We start from the raw sequence: 20,629 nt of genomic DNA, 5'->3' as shown, positions 1-20,629 counted from the left end.
GAGGGCGGCGGTTTAGGGGTTAACTTTAGTGGTGATGATGTCGGGGAGCAGCGGAATAGGGGTTACTAAATTTTATTAGTGGCGGCGATATCGGGAGCGGCAGATTAGGGGTTAATAAATTTAATTTAATGTTTGCGATGCGGGAGGGCCTCGGTTTAGGGGTGTTAGTGTACTTTGTAACAGTTTAGTTATGAGTTTTACGCTACAAAGCTGTAACATAACTCATAACTACTGACTTTAGATGGCGTTACAGATCTTGTGGTTTTAGGCTGTAACCCTCGCTTTTTAGCCTGACCGCAAAACTCGTAATACCAGCGCTATGGGAATCCCATGAAAAAAAGTCATATTTTTTTTTGAGTGCGATACCAACGTTGCGTTACAGGCTAAAAGGCTTGCGGTACGCCTATACCGACAAGACTTGTAATGACTGCAGTGCTGTTTTAACAATGATAATACATATTTTCAGCGTTCAAAGACGAATGCACAAACTTGTAATCTAGCTAATAATGCAGAATCTTACTATAAACTAATAAACAGTATAAAAATTTGCTTCTGTAATATTAGCGGTCAGGAAAATAGAGCTCACTTATTGGTTTCTGGGTAAAATCATATTGTCTTAAAGGGACATGAAACCCAAAAATGGTTATTCATAATTCAGATAGTGCATGCAATTTTAAATAACTTTCCAATTCAATTCTGTTATCTAGTTTGCTTAATTCTCTTGGTATCCTTTGTTGAAATGCATATCTAGGTAGACACAGGAGCAATAATGCACTAATGGGAGCTAGCTACTGATTGGTGGCTCCACATATATGCCTCTTGTCATTGGCTCAGCTAGCATTGCTCCTCCTTCACCAAAGAATACAAAGAGGATGAAGCAAACTTGATCAAATAAGTAAATTGGAAGTTCTTTAATATTGTATGATCTATCTGAATCATGACAGAAAATGTTTGTTTTTCATGTCCCTAATTAACTGCTAATCAGTCTATACAAAGTGGCATTTTTTTTAATGTTTTGTACGTTTTGTTTTTTTCTTTTACTCACAGGATTGGCAGGTAAATCCGATTTGGAACAACTTCGTGTTGATGCTATTATAGCTTCAATTGATGACTTCATATCTGAGTTTCCTTGGGAAGCAGAAAATGAAGCAGAAAAAGTAAGTTTTGTACTCACAGATACAGTCAATTATGTATTATTAATGGGTATTATTATTATTAATAATTATTAATTAACTAGCTTCTCCTATTACCCATGGGAAAGAAACCTGTATATTTTTAATTGAGAAATAAATATACAGTAAGAGCATTTATGATTCATACTATGTTACGTGAGGTTAGCTTGATAAAAAGCGGGAGGACCGAACAATCCCAAGTCATGGGCACGGTACACTCAGTATCACCGTTATGTTGATATATCAACCACCGCTAACTACTATTAGCCACCTTGAAAAATTATCATATCATGTAACCCCAAATTATATTAAAAGTATGCTCCTAAAACTTATCTATATTGCCAATTAAGGCCAACAATTGTATAAGGTATAAAGTGGATAAGCAGTGCGAACGCCTGACGCGCGTTTCGCCTACTGCTTTGTCAAAGGCACAGATCGGCCTTGTTAGTGCTCATTTGTAGAAGCGCCAGCCAATCCGGGAGGAGGTGTGTCTCCTGACCATGTGATCGCGGCCGCCAATCTGAATGCGGCTGTGTCATATGGATTATCTGAATGTTAACTACATATACGTCAGAAGGGGGGTGTGATGGTATCAGCCATTCACTAGTTGTTTTACCCGGTGTCCTTGGATAACATGGGCGAGTAGGCTATACATGCAGACTTGTGCTGCACAATATGTCTATCATTATGTTTTTGCGTACTTTGTGTTCATATAACGGTGGCATGTGAGGCCATACTAATAAAAAGTACTATCCACTTCATTTGAAGACATCTACATAGGTACACTAAAAAAATTCAGTTTTACTTAGTCCAATTTTGCATAAATTCAAATGTACCCAGAATTTTTTAGTCTTGCCTATATGTGTGTATAGATAGAGATATATACTTTTAATTTGACAGGTAAGCCTCTGTATTATATATGCAGCAACACAATGTTAAAAAATCACTGTAACCACTCTATAAACCAAATATTAAAGGGATACTGAAGCCAAATGTTTTCTTTCATGATTCAGATAGAGCATGCAATTTTAAGCAACTTTCTAATTTACTCCTATTATCATTTTTTCTTTGTTCTCTTGGTATCTTTATTTGAAAAAGCAGGAATGTAAGCTTACAAGCCTGACCATCTTTGGTTCAGCACCTGGGTAGAGCTTGCTGATTGGTGGCTACATGTAGCCACCAATCAGCAAGCGCTATTCAGGGTGCTGAACCAAAAATGGACCGGCTCCTATGCTTACATTACTGATTTTTCAAATAAAGATATCAAGAGAACGAAGAAAAAAATAATAGGAGTAAATTAGAAAGTTGCTTAAAATTGCATGCTCTATCTGAATTGTTAAATAAAAAAATTGTCTTCAGTTTCCCTTTAAGTGCATAATTCTTGCTTAGAATAAGTGTAGCCAATGAGTTCCCCATCATGAGCCTATGAAAAATTTGTTTAAGAATATCCTTTTATAAGTCTCTATTTTTATTCTAGAAAACGTAACAGCACCAAGTTAAAACATTAATGACATTTTGAGTTCTGTATTATATTTTAGAAACGGAAGCAAACAGAGTATGTGGCCAAAGTTGCACCAGACGTACTGAGTAGCTTGGAAAAATCCTTGGGAGACCATGTCTGGTTTGTTGGTGACTCTGTAAGTATATATGTAATTTATTTTTGAAGTAGAATATAAATGTATTAGAAATCCCTTGTATGATACAAATGGAAGTAAAATAGATGCATATGGTTTTGCTATATGTATTTACTTCTTAGTATACTTAATGGAAATATTTATTATAGATCACTACATTTTACAGCTTAACAAAAAAAATATATATAAAAAAATATATATATATATATAGGTATATCTACACTAAGGGCTAGATTACGAGTGGCACGCTAACTGTTGCGTGCGAGCGATAAAGGGTTTATCGTGGCTTATTACAAGTTGAAAGTAAACTTGTTTACTTAAGTGCAATTGAATCGGGATAGTTTGACTTCAGAGTTCTGGCTAACTGTTGAGCTTGTATAAAAGGTTGCACAAAACACATGAAAAATACAATTAAAAGTATACTTCTACTTATAATAGCACTGTCTAATAAAAAAATAATAGAAAATTGCAATAAAAAGATATTAGGTCTCAGGTGTTAGGAAAAAAAAAGGCAGGCAAAGGGCTTTAACAGAGATACATACAATGCGTGTGTGTGTGTGTATATGTATATTTATTAGAGCTGCAACAACTAATCGTCATAATCGATAATGAAAATAGTTGTCAACGAATCTCATAATCGATTAGCTGGTTTGCAATTAGTTGGTCTATGCACAAAACCAGCTGCGTAACTCCAATAAACTCCTGCACATGGTATTGTGTTTTATGGTTATGTCCTTAACACAAAGGACATCTACAGACGTTTACTGTACACTTTTTCAGAACAGTATACGTTTACAACTACCCCTGACTTATGTGCAACCCAGATATAATAGTCATCATTTGGATTGTTATATTAAATCAGGTGATTGGGAACTATGCTTTTCACCTAGCCCCTAGATTGATGGGAGTTATTTGAATTGATGTGCACTATTATCTGTTTGCACAATCATTAGTGTATTGCTATTGCTGATTATATGTACTGTATAAATAAATGTGTACGGCTTTGTCCTGTTATTGATATATAGTTGTTAGCGCTTTTGAATTGTTTTTTTTATATTTTTAATAAATTGTTATAATATGTACCAGATTCAACCTTTATAAGTATATATCTTAGATCTTGGACTAGATATTTTCCTCTAACCTTATAGCTGGTTATTTACCATTGCATATAGATATTAAAGATATTTTTTTTTTTTTTTTGCAAATAAATTTTTTATTGAAGTTAAAACAAAGATTGACAAACAGTATTCACCTTTAAGATAATATTACATCCAATAAAGTATTACAATGCCTATAAGCAAATATTAGTGACAACACAGAATGCGCCTGTAATAAGAGAAATACATATCAAAGATTAACATGGTGCTAGGCAAAAGCTTAGGTGAAAGGAATTAGAACTTCATTTTATATTATAGTACTAGCAAATGATTTCCACTACCTGATAGGAAACACTTATTGACATATCTGAATCAAGGTATCTGCCTGTGGAGGGTTAGCATATGAGACGGCCACTCTTGGGCCGAAATATATAAGGGGGGGGGGGACTATCAGCGGGCGAAAGCCGCTTAAATATGTAGAAGGGGGGGTGGTGGAGGGCGGAGCCAGTTAGTATGTCAAATTTATAAACAGGGGTTACTCAGGGTATGGGAATGTATATGCATAGTTGAGGGGCTTTCAATAAGATAAATAAGGGAAGTTCTTAAGAAAGTTATATGGAGAGGGAAGATATTAGTATGTATGAATTATACAGGGTCACTGGGTGAGCTCCTCTCCTGGGGAATTGTCAGCTATAGACGGTGCGGGAAAAAGGAGAAGGGATATGACCCGCAGGCAGCCAGTACCGGCGGGAAAGGGAGGAGAGGAACCCAACAGTAACGGGGTGTGAATTGTTAACACGTCACACTGCCTCGGCCGCTGGCAGTGCGGAAAAATGCCAAAATATACTGGGGTCTCAGAAATACAAATGTAACGTAACATAACACTTTCCACTATAATCCCCTGTAACATAAGGATGCAACCATGTACAATCATTGATCCCAAACAAATTAGTAGCCCCAAAGATTGCAACAGCTAGGAATAAGGATATTCAGTACATGTAATACTAGCACATTGCAGTAATATTGGCAATTCAAAGGACTATAGGCAAATATGACCTAGTAGGATAGGATTATGTATCAGAGTTAACGTTAGCTGCAAACATTATAGGACAGAGAACATTAAGCGCTATCTGAATATTACCCAAATAAAACATATTGTGACACTGGACACTGACAACATCATATTAGGTATTTCCAAAATATATACTCAGTTTTAGCTCCGTGACCTTAATAACGGAAGTACAATATAATATAACAGACTCGGCACTTCTATCACATTGTAAACATGTGCAGAACATTGTATAGAAGAGAGAGCAACTCTAGAAGGCATTGGGAGGACTGAGTAAGTATTGAGCACACTGTATTAAAATTAACACTATATAATAATAAGTGATATTTGGCTAGAAGAGTGTCTCTAGGGATTAGCTTAGGTAGGACAAGATAACTATTACTTGAAATATACACAAAAAACAAAACAAGAAAACAGAAAAAAAAGAAACATGTAAAACATAATTTATGTAAGAACTTACCTGATAAATGAATTTCTTTCATATTAGCAAGAGTCCATGAGCTAGTGACGTATGGGATATACATTCCTACCAGGAGGGGCAAAGTTTCCCAAACCTCAAAATGCCTATAAATACACCCCTCACCACACCCACAATTCAGTTTAACGAATAGCCAAGAAGTGGGGTGATAAGAAAAAAGTGCGAAAGCATATAAAATAAGGAATTGGAATAATTGTGCTTTATAAAAAAAAATCATAACCACCCCAAAAAAAGGGCGGGCCTCATGGACTCTTGCTAATATGAAAGAAATGAATTTATCAGGTAAGTTCTTACATAAATTATGTTTTCTTTCATGTAATTAGCAAGAGTCCATGAGCTAGTGACGTATGGGATAATGATTACCCAAGATGTGGATCTTTCCACACAAGAGTCACTAGAGAGGGAGGGATAAAATAAAGACAGCCAATTCCTGCTGAAAATAATCCACACCCAAAATAAAGTTTAACGAAAAACATAAGCAGAAGATTCAAACTGAAACCGCTGCCTGAAGTACTTTTCTACCAAAAACTGCTTCAGAAGAAGAAAATACATCAAAATGGTAGAATTTAGTAAAAGTATGCAAAGAGGACCAAGTTGCTGCTTTGCAAATCTGATCAACCGAAGCTTCATTCCTAAACGCCCAGGAAGTAGAAACTGACCTAGTAGAATGAGCTGTAATTCTCTGAGGCGGAGTTTTACCCGACTCAACATAGGCAAGATGAATTAAAGATTTCAACCAAGATGCCAAAGAAATGGCAGAAGCTTTCTGGCCTTTTCTAGAACCGGAAAGATAACAAATAGACTAGAAGTCTTTCTGAAAGATTTAGTAGCTTCAACATAATATTTCAAAGCTCTAACAACATCCAAAGAATGCAGCGATTTCTCCTTAGAATTCTTAGGATTAGGACAAAATGAAGGAACCACAATTTCTCTACTGTTGTTGGAATTCACAACTTTAGGTAAAAATTCAAAAGAAGTTCGCAACACCGCCTTATCCTGATGAAAAATCAGAAAAGGAGACTCACAAGAAAGAGCAGATAATTCAGAAACTCTTCTGGCAGAAGAGATGGCCAAAAGGAACAAAACTTTCCAAGAAAGTAATTTAATGTCCAATGAATGCATAGGTTCAAACGGAGGAGCTTGAAGAGCCCCCAGAACCAAATTCAAACTCCAAGGAGGAGAAATTGACTTAATGACAGGTTTTATACGAACCAAAGCTTGTACAAAACAATGAATATCAGGAAGAATAGCAATCTTTCTGTGAAAAAGAACAGAAAGAGCAGAGATTTGTCCTTTCAAGGAACTTGCGGACAAACCTTTATCTAAACCATCCTGAAGAAACTGTAAAATTCTCGGAATTCTAAAAGAATGCCAAGAAAAATGATGAGAAATACACCAAGAAATATAAGTCTTCCAGACTCTATAATATATCTCTCTAGATACAGATTTACGAGCCTGTAACATAGTATTAATCACAGCGTCAGAGAAACCTCTTTGACGAAGAATCAAACGTTCAATCTCCATACCTTTAAATTTAAGGATTTCAGATCCTGATGGAAAAAAGGACCTTGTGACAGAAGGTCTGGTCTTAACGGAAGAGTCCACGGTTGGCAAGAGGCCATCCGGACAAGATCCGCATACCAAAACCTGTGAGGCCATGCCGGAGCTACCAGCAGAACAAACGAGCATTCCTTCAGAATCTTGGAGATTACTCTTGGAAGAAGAACTAGAGGCGGAAAGATATAGGCAGGATGATACTTCCAAGGAAGTGATAATGCATCCACTGCCTCCGCCTGAGGATCCCGGGATCTGGACAGATACCTGGGAAGTTTCTTGTTTAGATGGGACGCCATCAAATCTATTTCTGGAAGTTCCCACATTTGAACGATCTGAAGAAATACCTCTGGGTGAAGAGACCATTCGCCCGGATGCAACGTTTGGCGACTGAGATAATCCGCTTCCCAATTGTCTACACCTGGGATATGAACCGCAGAGATTAGACAGGAGCTGGATTCCGCCCAAACCAAAATTCGAGATACTTCTTTCATAGCCAGAGGACTGTGAGTTCCTCCTTGATGATTGATGTATGCCACAGTTGTGACATTGTCTGTCTGAAAACAAATGAACGATTCTCTCTTCAGAAGAGGCCAAAACTGAAGAGCTCTGAAAATTGCACGGAGTTCCAAAATATTGATCGGTAATCTCACCTCCTGAGATTCCCAAACTCCTTGTGCCGTCAGAGATCCCCACACAGCTCCCCAACCTGTGAGACTTGCATCTCTTGAAATTACAGTCCAGGTCGGAAGCACAAAAGAAGCCCCCTGAATTAAACGATGGTGATCTGTCCACCACGTTAGAGAGTGTCGAACAATCGGTTTTAAAGATATTAATTGAGATATCTTTGTGTAATCCTTGCACCATTGATTCAGCATACAAAGCTGAAGAGGTCGCATGTGAAAACGAGCAAAGGGGATCGCGTCCGATGCAGCAGTCATAAGACCTAGAATTTCCATGCATAAGGCTACCGAAGGGAATGATTGTGACTGAAGGTTTCGACAAGCTGCCATCAGTTTTAGACGCCTCTTGTCTGTTAAGGACAGAGTCATGGACACTGAATCTATTTGGAAACCCAGAAAGGTTACCCTTGTCTGAGGAATCAATGAACTTTTTGGTAAATTGATCCTCCAACCATGATCTTGAAGAAACAACACAAGTCGATTCGTATGAAATTCTGCTAAATGTAAAGACTGAGCAAGTACCAAGATATCGTCCAAATAAGGAAATACCACAATACCCTGTTCTCTGATTACAGACAGAAGGGCACCGAGAACCTTTGTAAAAATTATTGGAGCTGTAGCAAGGCCAAACGGCAGAGCCACAAACTGGTAATGCTTGTCCAGAAAAGAGAATCTCAGGAACCGATAATGATCCGGATGAATCGGAATATGCAGATATGCATCCTGTAAATCTATTGTGGACATATAATTCCCTTGCTGAACAAAAGGCAAGATAGTCCTTACAGTTACCATCTTGAACGTTGGTATCCTTACATAACGATTCAATATTTTTAGATCCAGAACTGGTCTGAAGGAATTCTCCTTCTTTGGTACAATGAAGAGATTTGAATAAAACCCCATCCCCTGTTCCAGAACTGGAACTGGCACAATTACTTCAGTCAACTCTAGATCTGAAACACAATTCAGAAATGCTTGAGCTTTTACTGGATTTACTGGGATACGGGAAAGAAAAAATCTCTTTGCAGGAGGTCTCAACTTGAAACCAATTCTGTACCCTTCTGAAACAATGTTCTGAATCCAAAGATTGTGAACAGAAGTGATCCAAATTTCTTTGAAAAAACGTAACCTGCCCCCTACCAGCTGAGCTGGAATGAGGGCCGCACCTTCATGTGGACTTAGAAGCAGGCTTTGCCTTTCTGGCTGGCTTGGATTTATTCCAGATTGGAGATGGTTTCCAAACTGAAACTGCTCCTGAGGATGAAGGATCAGGTTTTTGTTCTTTGTTGAAACGAAAGGAACGAAACCGATTATTAGCTCTGTTTTTACCCTTAGATTTTTTATCCTGTAGTAAAAAAGTTCCTTTCCCGCCAGTAACAGTTGAAATAATAGAATCCAACTGAGAACCAAATAATTTGTTACCCTGGAAAGAAATGGAAAGTAGAGTTGATTTAGAAGCCATATCAGCATTCCAAGTCTTAAGCCATAAAGCTCTTCTAGCTAAAATAGCTAGAGACATAAACCTGACATCAACCCTGATAATATCAAAGATGGCATCACAGATAAAATTATTAGCATGCTGAAGAAGAATAATAATATCATGAGAATCATGATGTGTTACTTGTTGCGCTAAGGTTTCCAACCAAAAAGTTGAAGCTGCAGCAACATCAGCTATAAGATATAGCAGGTCTAAGAAGATTACCTGAACACAGATAAGCTTTTCTTAGAAAGGATTCAATTTTCCTATCTAAAGGATCCTTAAACGAAGTACCATCTGACGTAGGAATAGTAGTACGTTTAGCAAGGGTAGAAATAGCCCCATCAACCTTAGGGATTTTGTCCCAAAATTCTAATCTGTCAGACGGCACAGGATATAATTGCTTAAAACGTTTAGAAGGAGTAAATTAATTACCCAATTTATCCCATTCTTTGGAAATTACTGCAGAAATAGCATTAGGAACAGGAAAAAACTTCTGGAATAACCACAGGAGATTTAAATACCTTATCCAAACGTTTAGAATTAGTATCAAGAGGACCAGAATCCTCTATTTCTAAAGCAATTAGAACTTCTTTAAGTAAAGAACGAATAAATTCCATTTTAAATAAATATGAAGATTTATCAGCATCAACCTCTGAGACAGAATCCTCTGAACCAGAAGAGTCATCAGAATCAGAATGATGATGTTCATTTAAAAATTCATCTGTAGGGAGAGAAGTTTTAAAAGATTTTTTACGTTTACTAGAAGGAGAAATAACAGACATAGCCTTCTTTATGGATTCAGAAACAAAATCTCTTATGTCATCAGGAACATTCTGCACCTTAGATGTTGAAGGAACTGCAACAGGCAATGGTACTTTACTAAAGGAAATATTATCTGCATTAACAAGTTTGTCATGACAATCAATACAAACAACAGCTGGAGGAATAGCTACCAAAAGTTTACAGCAGATACACTTAGCTTTGGTAGATCCAGCACTAGACAGCGATTTTCCTGTAGTATCTTCTGACTCAGATGCAACGTGAGACATCTTGCAATATGTAAGAGAAAAAACAACAACATATAAAGCAAAATTGATCAAATTCCTTAAATGACAGTTTCAGGAATGGGAAAAAATGCCAAAGAACAAGCTTCTAGCAACCAGAAGCAATGAAAAATGAGACTTAAATAATGTGGAGACAAAAGCGACGCCCATATTTTTTAGCGCCAAATAAGACGCCCACATTATTTGGCGCCTAAATGCTTTTTGGCGCCAAAAATGACGCCACATCCGGAACGCCGACATTTTTGGCGCAAAATAACGTCAAAAAATGACGCAACTTCCGGCGACACGTATGACGCCGGAAACGGAAAAGAATTTTTGCGCCAAAAAAGTCTGCGCCAAGAATGACGCAATAAAATGAAGCATTTTCAGCCCCCGCGAGCCTAACAGCCCACAGGGAAAAAAGTCAAATTTTTGAAGGTAAGAAAAAATGATTAAATCAAATGCATTATCCCAAATATGAAACTGACTGTCTGAAAATAAGGAATGTTGAACATTCTGAGTGAAGGCAAATAAATGTTTGAATACATATATTTAGAACTTTATAAACAAAGTGCCCAACCATAGCTTAGAGTGTCACAGAAAATAAGATTTACTTACCCCAGGACACTCATCTACATGTTTGTAGAAAGCCAAACCAGTACTGAAACGAGAATCAGCAGAGGTAATGGTATATATAAGAGTATATCGTCGATCTGAAAAGGGAGGTAAGAGATGAATCTCTACGACCGATAACAGAGAACCTATGAAATAGACCCCTTAGAAGGAGATCACTGCATTCAAATAGGCAATACTCTCCTTACATCCCTCTGACATTCACTGCACGCTGAGAGGAAAACCGGGCTCCAACTTGCTGCGGAGCGCATATCAACGTAGAATCTAGCACAAACTTACTTCACCACCTCCATCGGAGGCAAAGTTTGTAAAAACTGAATTGTGGGTGTGGTGAGGGGTGTATTTATAGGCATTTTGAGGTTTGGGAAACTTTGCCCCTCCTGGTAGGAATGTATATCCCATACGTCACTAGCTCATGGACTCTTGCTAATTACATGAAAGAAATATTAATCGTGATCATAACACAAAGTATAGTCTCCTAATTCTCAGAAAGGTGACTTAGCATGTAGAGAACTATCTATTGTAAGATGAAGAACTACATCAAGTATAAGTTGGAATCTCTAAAATAGTTCCTCTAATAACAACTATTGCAGAAAATTATGTTCACACATATATATATGCTTTTAAACTTTAACATAATTAGGCTGGTTATATTAATGTCTCTTGACTGGAAAATGTGAAAACTTAGATAGGATATATGAGACTATATAAACTATGTATAAGATAAACATCGTACACTGAAGCAAAAAAAAAAAAACAAAGCAATTTGTGCAAATACATAAACTCAATAAGACACTCAAATATCTGCAGTAGTATCCAGGCTTCCATATTAAAGTCAACTAACATCATAGCAGGTCTGGCACTTTACTATTACCCAAAACAGTCTGTCGATGGCAAAGTAAAAAGGGTCACTAAAGACCTATGTGGTATTGCTAGGGAGCTGTAATACTTAGTAGCATAGTTTGGGATCCACTTTTCATGTCCATTGTCAAATATGACAGGGCGAGGAGGTTGCAAAGGTACCCTCTGACATTTCCCAGTACTAAAAGCAACCTCCCGGATCAAAAGTACCCCTTAACAGACCGTAGCTGATCCTGTGGGGTCTAGTAGGTAACTGGCATAGAGCATACCCTGCTGTCTTAGAGAAGTATAAGCCTGCTTGATTCTTGCGCAGGGAGTGATGTCCAGGCATTCCGGACTTGCTCAGGAAGGATGTTCCGCATTGAGTGGAACAGCTGTGTCTCCACCAGGCCTCAATGACGATGGCGTTCTCCATGATGACTGCTCTCATACTCCTAAGTGCGGTGTCCCTAATCGAAATGCCGTCAATTAGCGGTAATAGCTCCTTCTGACTCCGGACCTCATGGAGTGTATCCGACTGTCTAATTCTCACGTGGTGCTCTCCCTGTAGAAGCATATAAGCAGCGTTTGGTCGCATAAGGCCGATCATGTCCTGCTGAACAGAGGTATTGCGGGGGAGAGTAGAGTCTGTAAAGTTGCTGGGTGTTCCAGTCGTAGAAACTACCATAGTCTCCCCTAGTCGACCCTCTTGTGAAGGAAAGTGCTCTTTGCGGATCGGAAGTTCTATAACATCCCATTTATCTTGCTGTGTGATTACTGGTTTCTCCATAATAGCCCTGAAACTGGCTGATAGATCCGCAAACTTGGCTGACAATTGTAAAGCAAACTTCGACAGTGCCCCATGGATAGCTAGATAATTTCCTTCCTTATCTGACGCCATAATTTTAGTAGGCCACAAAGTCCTGTGTGTTCACTAGCTAACAGAGCTATCAAGGGAGGAAAACTGAAGTAAAGATGTAGTGTTGCGGTCTACTAATGAAGTAGGAGCATCCCTGCTTGTTCAAAGATACTTTTGAGGCAAATTGCTGAGAATAAATCCCAATTTGCTGTTACATTAAATAATTTTTTGCAGGAGACCTCAGAAGTACGTCTTCTCTGTTTGGCAGTTGGCTCCGCCCCCGATATTAAAGATATTTTATATATTAGAATGAAGTCAAGGGTTACTTTATTGAGAGGCCCCTTGCCAAGGTGGAAAACAGTTTGCATTGGTGAATATCCCACTTTGGTGAAATTAGCAAAATCCTACTTTTGCATCTCAAGCACCTCAACACCATCTGACTGCCTCTTCTCTGCTGCAGGAAATACAACTGCAAACAGAGAACCAGCCTTATCCAGAAGCATGTGGACATGTTGAGATTTTTGCATTTCAATGCAAAGTTTCTGAAAGAGTAAATAACAGAATGTTAGAAACAGTGATAGTCTACATATTTCTTCTACAAGATACGACGAGTCCACGGATTTCATCCTTACTTGTGGGATATTAACCTCCTGCTAACAGGAAGCGGCAAAGAGCACCACAGCAGAGTTGTGTGTGTATATATATATATATAGCTCCTCCCTTCCACCCCCAGTCATTCTCTTTGCCTGTGTTAGTAATAGGAAGAGGTAAAGTGAGGTTTTAGTTTATTCAATCAAGAAGTTTTTTATTTTCAAATGGTACCGGTGAGTACTATTTTCCTCAGAGAGATATGGAAGAAGATTTCTACCCTGAGGTTAATGATCTTAGCAGATGTAACTAAGATCCATATTGGTTCCCACAGAGCTTCTGAAGGTAGTGCAAGAGAAATCTTCAGTGTGGAGAACGGTTTCATGCTACAAGCAGCATTGAGGTATGTTCAGTCCTTTATTTCTCCTACATTGGTGTATCCGGTCCACGGCTTCATCCTTACTTGTGGGATATTCTCAATCCCTACAGGAAGTGGCAAAGAGAGCACACAGCAGAGCTGTCCATATAGCTCCCCTCAGGCTCCGCCCCCCCCAGTCATTCTCTTTGCCGCTCTAACAAGTAGCATCTCCACGGGGGTGGTAAAGAGTATGTGGTGTTAGATTTGTAGTTTTATTTCTTCAATCAAGAGTTTGTTATTTTAAAATAGTGCCGGTTTGTACTATTTACTCTGAGGCAGAAAGTGATGAAGATTTCTGCTGAGAGGATTATGATTTTAGCACCAGTAACTAAAATCCATTGCTGTTCCCACGCAGGACTGTTGAATACCAGAGAACTTCAGTTGGGGGGAACAGTTTGCAGGCTTAACTGCTTCAGGTATGATCAGTCATTTTTCTAACAAGACCAAGTAATGCTAGAAGACTGTCAGAAATCCCCTCTGGGATAGGTAAGCGATTTTTCTCAGACTCTGTATAAAATGATGGCTTAAATCAAGGGCTCAATGCTGGTTGACACTATTTTGGGCTTAATTGATTGCTTTATTAGCATGATTCAGTATCAATAGGGTTTTTTTTGAGACTTTTAAAACACTTATGGGGTTTATTATGGCGCCTGGCACTTATTTAGACACCTAACCTAGTCAAAAAGGCCCCACCACTCTGGAATCAAGAGGGAGGGGGCCTCCTTTTCGCGCCTCAGTTGCGCAGTTGTTTTTGCTAGACAGTTCATGCAGCTTCACGTGTGGAGTCCAGAGACCTCAGAAAGGACTTCAGAGAGGCTTATTTCCTACTCAAATAATCCCTAAGGAAGGTAAAAGCCACAGTAGAGGCTGTGGCACTGTGCTGTAGTGTTGTTAACCGGTTAACTGCTGTTCTTAGCTCCGGTTTGGGCATTAAGGGGTTAATTGGTCTGAAAAATGTTGTGCAATCTTTTCAAAGCATTAAGACAATGTGGTGAAAATTTCATTAAAATCGGATGTTTATTTGATGGTTTTTTGATGTTTTAGTAATAAAGTGTGCACTTTTATTATTTAAAGACACAGTAACGTTTTTGTCAAAATTATTTTTTATTGCATTGAAGTTCTGTCTAAGTCTGTCAAACATGTCTGACCCTTCAGATAGCCTTTGTTATGTATGTTTAAAGGCCAAGGCGGTGCCCCCATTAAATTTATGTGTGAAGTGTGCTATAGCGTCCAAACAGCTTAAGGACCGCACAGTCACGCTTATAGATGTAGCCCAAAATGATTCTTTAGCTGAAGGTAGTGAGGATAGTCCACTATCCTCTCCTTCTGTGTCAACACCAGCTATGCCCGCGCAAGCGATGCCCAGTACATCTAGCGCACCGATTCCTATTACTTTGCAACAGTTAGCAGCAGTAATGGATAATTCTCTCGCAGCATTTTTATCCAAACTGCCAGCTTTTCCAAGGAAGCGTGATAGCTCAGTTTTAAATACAGAAGATGAGCAAGCAGACGCAGCGGATAATTTATCTGTAATGCCTTCACATCAATCTGATTTGGCGGTGAGGGAGGGCCTGTCTGAGGGAGAAATTTCTGACACAGGAAAAGTTACCATAGCATTTAAATTTAAGTTAGAACACCTCCGCGCCCTGCTTAAGGAGGTCCTAGCTACACTTGATGATTGTGACCCTTTGGTGGTCCCAGAAAAATTGTGTAAAATGGACAAATTCTTAGAGGTCCCAGTACACACTGATGCGTTTCCGATACCTAAGAGGGTGGCGGATATCGTGACTAGGGAGTGGGAGAGACCAGGTGTACCTTTTGTTCCCCCCCCCCCTATATTTAAGAAAATGTTCCCCATTGTTGACCCCAGAAGGGACGCGTGGCAGACGGTCCCTAAGGTAGAGGGAGCAGTTTCAACACTAGCTATGCGCACGACTATACCAGTAGAAGATAGTTGTGCTTTCAAAGATCCTATGGATAAAAAATTAGAAGGTTTGTTTAAGAAAATTTTTGTTCAACAAGGTTTTCTTCTTCAACCAATTTCTTGCATTATTCCTGTAACCATTGCAGCGTCTTTTTGGTTTGAGGAACTAGAAAACTCGCTCCAGAAGGAGACTTCTTATGATGAAGTCATGGACAGAATTCACGCCTTGAAGTTGGCTAATTCCTTCATTACAGATGCCGCTTTTCAGTTAGCTAAATTAGCGGCGAAAAATTCAAGTTTTGGAATTGTGGCGCGCAGAGCGCTTTGGCTAAAATCTTGGTCTGCGGATGTGTCGTCCAAAACAAAATTGCTTAATATTCCTTTCAAGGGTAAGACCCTATTCGGGCCAGAGTTGAAAGAACTTATTTCAGATATCACTGGGGGAAAGGGCCATGCCCTTCCACACGATAGACCTTTCAAAGCTAGAAATAAGTCTAATTTTCGTTCCTTTCTCAATTTCAGGAACGGACCTGCTTCTACCTCTACAGCCACTAGGCAAGAGGGTAACGCATCCCAGCCCAAACCAGCATGGAAACCATTGCAAGGCTGGAACAAGGGTAAACAGGCCAAGAAGCCTGCTGCTGCTACCAAGACAGCATGAAAGGGTAGCCCCCGATCCGGGACCGGATCTAGTAGGGGGCAGACTTTCTCTCTTTGCTCAGGCTTGGGCAAGAGATGTTCCGGACCCCTGGGCGCTAGAAATTGTCTCTCAGGGGTATCTTCTGGAATTTAAAGACCTTCCTCCAAAGGGAAGGTTCCACATGTCTCGCTTATCTTTAGACCAGATAAAGAGACAGGCATTTTTACGTTGCATAGAAGACCTTCTAAAAATGGGAGTGATGCACCCAGTTCCAACAGCAGAACAAGGACTGGGTTTTTACTCAAACCTGTTTGTAGTTCCCAGAAAGGAAGGAACTTTCAGGCCAATCCTGGATTTAAAAATCCTAAACAAATTCCTCAGAGTTCCATCATTCAAAATGGAAACCATTCGGACAATTTTACCAATGATCCAGGAGGGTCAATATATGACTACCGTGGACTTAAAGGATGCGTACCTGCATATTCCTATCCACAAAGATCACCATCAGTTCCTGAGGTTTGCTTTTTTGGACAAGCATTACCAGTTCGTGGCCCTTCCCTTCAGATTGGCCACTGCTCCCAGAATTTTCACAAAGGTGCTAGGGTCCCTTCTAGCGGTGCTAAGAACAAGGGGCATTTCAGTAGCACCTTACCTAGACGACATCTTAATACAAGCGTCGTCCTTTCACAAAGCAAAGGCTCATACGGACATTGTTCTAGCCTTTCTAAGGTCTCACGGGTGGAAGGTGAATATAGGAAAGAGTTCTCTGTCCCCGTTCACAAGGGTTCCCTTCCTGGGAACAATAATAGACTCGGTAGAAATGAAGATATTTCTGACGGAGGTCAGGAAGTTAAAGCTTTTGAACACTTGTCGAGTTCTTCATGCCATTCCTCAACCCTCCGTAGCTCAGTGCATGGAGGTAATAGGACTCATGGTTGCGGCAATGGACGTGGTTCCCTTTGCTCGAATTCATTTAAGACCACTGCAACTGTGCATGCTCAAACAGTGGAATGGGGATTATGCAGATTTGTCTCCCCAGATACAAATGGACCAGAAAACCAGAGACTCACTCCTCTGGTGGTTGTCTCAGGATCACCTGTCTCAGGGAATGAGTTTCCGCAGACCGGAGTGGATCATTGTCACGACCGACGCCAGCCTCTTGGGCTGGGGTGCGGTCTGGGAGTCCCTGAAAGCTCAGGGTCTATGGTCTCGGGAAGAATCTCTTCTCCTGATAAACATGACAACATGACGACTGTAGCAACATAAATCATCAGGGAGGAACAAAGAGTTCCCTGGCGATGAGGGAGGTATCCAAGATCATCAAATGGGCAGAGGATCACTCCTGCCATCTATCAGCAATTCACATCCCAAGAGTGGACAACTGGGAAGCGGATTATCTGAGTCGTCAGGCCTTCCATCCGGGGGAGTGGGAACTTCACCCGGAGGTTTTTGCCCAGTTAACTCAACTATGGGGCCTTCCAGATCTGGATCTGATGGCGTCACGTCAGAACTCCAAAGTTCCACGTTACGGGTCCAGGTCCAGGGATCCCAAGGCGACATTGGTAGATGCCTTAGTGGCGCCTTGGTCGTTCAATCTAGCTTATGTCTTTCCACCATTTCCTCTTCTCCCCCAGCTAGTAGCCAGGATCAAACAGGAGAAGGCTTTGGTAATTCTGATAGCTCCTGCGTAGCCACACAGGACTTGGTATGCAGACCTAGTGAATAAGTCATTGGTTCCACCATGGAAGCTACCTTTGAGGCAGGACCTTCTAATCCAAGGTCCATTCACACATCCAAACCTAGTTTCTCTGCAACTGACTGCTTGGAGATTGAACGCTTGATTCTAGCTAAGCGTGGGTTTTCGGAATCAGTTATAGATACTCTGATCCAGGCTAGGAAGCCTGTCACCAGAAAAATTTACCATAAGATATGGCGGAAATATCTTTGCTGGTGCGAATCCAAGGGTTACTCATGGAGTAAGATTAGGATTCCAAGGTTACTATCTTTTCTCCAAGAAGGATTGGAGAAAGGTCTGTCAGCTAGTTCCTTAAAAGGACAGATATCTGCTCTGTCTGTTTTGTTACACAAGCGTCTGGCAGCCGTACCAGATGTTCAGGCTTTTGTACAGGCTTTAGTCAGAATCAAGCCCGTCTACAGACCTGTGGCTCCTCCATGGAGTCTAAATTTAGTTCTTTCAGTTCTTCAAGGGGTTCCGTTTGAACCTCTACATTCCATAGATATTAAGTTACTGTCTTGGAAAGTTTTGTTTTTGGTAGCTCTTTCTTCTGCTAGAAGAGTTTCTGAATTGTCTGCTTTGCAGTGTAATTCACCCTATCTGGTGTTTCATACAGATAAGGTCGTTTTACGTACCAAACCTGGTTTTCTTCCAAAAGTGGTTTCCAATAAGAATATCAACCAGGAAATAGTTGTTCCTTCTCTGTGTCCTAATCCAGTTTCTAACAAGGAACGTCTGTTACACAATCTTGATGTGGTTCGTGCTTTGAAGTTTTATCTAAAAGCAACTAAAGACTTCAGGCAAACATCGTCCTTGTTTGTCGTCTATTCTGGCAGAGGAGAGGACAAAAAGCGACTGCGACCTCTCTGTCTTTCTGGCTGAAAAGCATAATCCGATTGACTTATGAGACTGCTGGAAGGCAGCCTCCTGAACGAATTACAGCTCACTCTACTAGAGTTGTGGCTTCCACATGGGCTTTCAAGAATGAGGCTTCTGTTGAACAGATCTGTAAGGCAGCGACTTGGTCTTCACTGCATACATTTGCCAAATTTTACAAATTCGATACTTTTGCTTCTTCGGAGGCTATTTTTGGGAGAAAGGTTTTGCAAGCAGTGGTGCCTTCCGTTTAGGTTACTTGACTTGTTCCCTCCCTTCATCCGTGTCCTAAAGCTTTGGTATTGGTTCCCACAAGTAAGGATGAAGCCGTGGACCGGATACACCAAAGTAGGAGAAAACAGAATTTATGTTTACCTGATAAATTTCTTTCTCCTACCGTGTATTCGGTCCACGGCCCACCCTGGCATTTTGGTCAGGTTTAAATTTATTTTTGTAAACTACAGTCACCACTGCACCCTATGGTTCTCCATTTTATCCTAACCGTCGGTCGAATGACTGGGGGGGCGGAGCCTGAGGGGAGCTATATGGACAGCTCTGCTGTGTGCTCTCTTTGCCACTTCCTGTAGGGATTGAGAATATCCCACAAGTAAGGATGAAGCCGTGGACCGGATACACCGTAGGAGAAAGAAATTTATCAGGTAAACATAAATTCTGTTTTCTGAGGAGACTTGGTATATCAGAACTGGCTGACATTTTTTCCCTGCAAGGTAAGGGGTAAGCAGTAGACCTGTAAACAAAGGGTATTACTGAGAAACCTGTGTTTAATTTATTTTATGACATTATACTGGGCTATCATTTGTAAAGGGCTTTCAAGCAGCAGTATAAAGGGACACTGGGAGAGGCAGCTTAACGATTTTTATTTGTGTGTTCAAATAAACAGTATGGCTGTATTTAGTGTGTGCTTAGGGGTAAAACAAATCCACATGGCTTATTACTAAACCGCTTCCCATGCAGTTGTACAGTTTGATGTGATCGTCCACAATGGGCGGGGCCTATTTTCGCGCGCTCATACGCGCACTTTACTCTGGCTGAGAGGGCTGCAGGCATTAGCTCCGGTTGGGCCTAGACTGGTGTTCTGTTAGCCGGATTGTTGTAGAGTCATTTTGCAGTACCCTGGGGGAAGGTAGGCACCACAGCAGAGTTGTGGCGAGGTGCAGGGGTTATTTTTTCAAATCAAACATATTTTTGACTATAAATATCTTTTAGAGGTTAATTTCTCCCCTTGCTCTTGGGGTGCAATAATTTTTGGCACTATTGATTATGTGTAGTTTATTTTAAAGTGTTAATTAACGTTTTTAGGCAGTTTGAGAAAAATTGTGCGCGTTTTTTATTTCTTAAAGGCGCAGTACACTTTTTAAAAAAAATTGTTTAATTCAATAAATAAAGTGTTTAACGACTATTGTGGTTATTGCTAATCTGTTCAACATGTCTGACATTGAGGATACTAATTGCTCTATGTGTTTAGAAGCCATTGTGGAACCCCCTCTTACGTTGTGTACCTCTTGTACTGAAAGGGCCTTACAATGTAAAAAGCATATTTTAAGTATAGAAAGTGTGCCTAAGGATGATTCTCAGTTTGAAGAGAATCAGGATATGCCATCCAATTCTCTCCAAGTGTTACAACCTTTCACGCCCACACAAGAGACGCCAAGTACCTCTAGTGCGTCTAATTATTTTACTCTGCAGGAGATGGCTGCAGTTATGTCAACTACCCTTACAGAGGTATTATCTAAATTACCATTGTTACAGGGTAAACGCAATAGGTCAGGTATTAATGTGAATACTGAATCCTCTGATGTTTTATTGGACATTTCCGACATACCCTCACAGTGCTCTAAATTGGGGGTCAGGGAATTGTTGTCTGAGGGAGAACTTTCAGATTCAGGAA

At 40.0% G+C, this 20,629-nt stretch overlaps 1 protein-coding gene across 5 annotated transcripts in view; it reads left to right on the top strand.

Moving 5' to 3' along the window:
• Positions 1-20,629, top strand: part of LOC128649897 (hematopoietic prostaglandin D synthase) — a 226,544-nt gene that overhangs the window by 189,220 nt on the left and 16,695 nt on the right. For all 5 annotated transcript variants that reach the window (XM_053703438.1, XM_053703433.1, XM_053703434.1 and 2 more), the window contains 2 exons: positions 1,048-1,157; positions 2,711-2,809. In XM_053703438.1, the coding sequence (XP_053559413.1) occupies positions 1,048-1,157; positions 2,711-2,809 (209 nt within the window). The remainder of the gene's footprint in view (positions 1-1,047; positions 1,158-2,710; positions 2,810-20,629) is intronic.

Source organism: Bombina bombina, chromosome 2 (assembly GCF_027579735.1).
Source record: "Bombina bombina isolate aBomBom1 chromosome 2, aBomBom1.pri, whole genome shotgun sequence".
NCBI lineage: Eukaryota > Metazoa > Chordata > Amphibia > Anura > Bombinatoridae > Bombina > Bombina bombina.
This window is presented reverse-complemented; position numbering and strand designations above follow the sequence as displayed.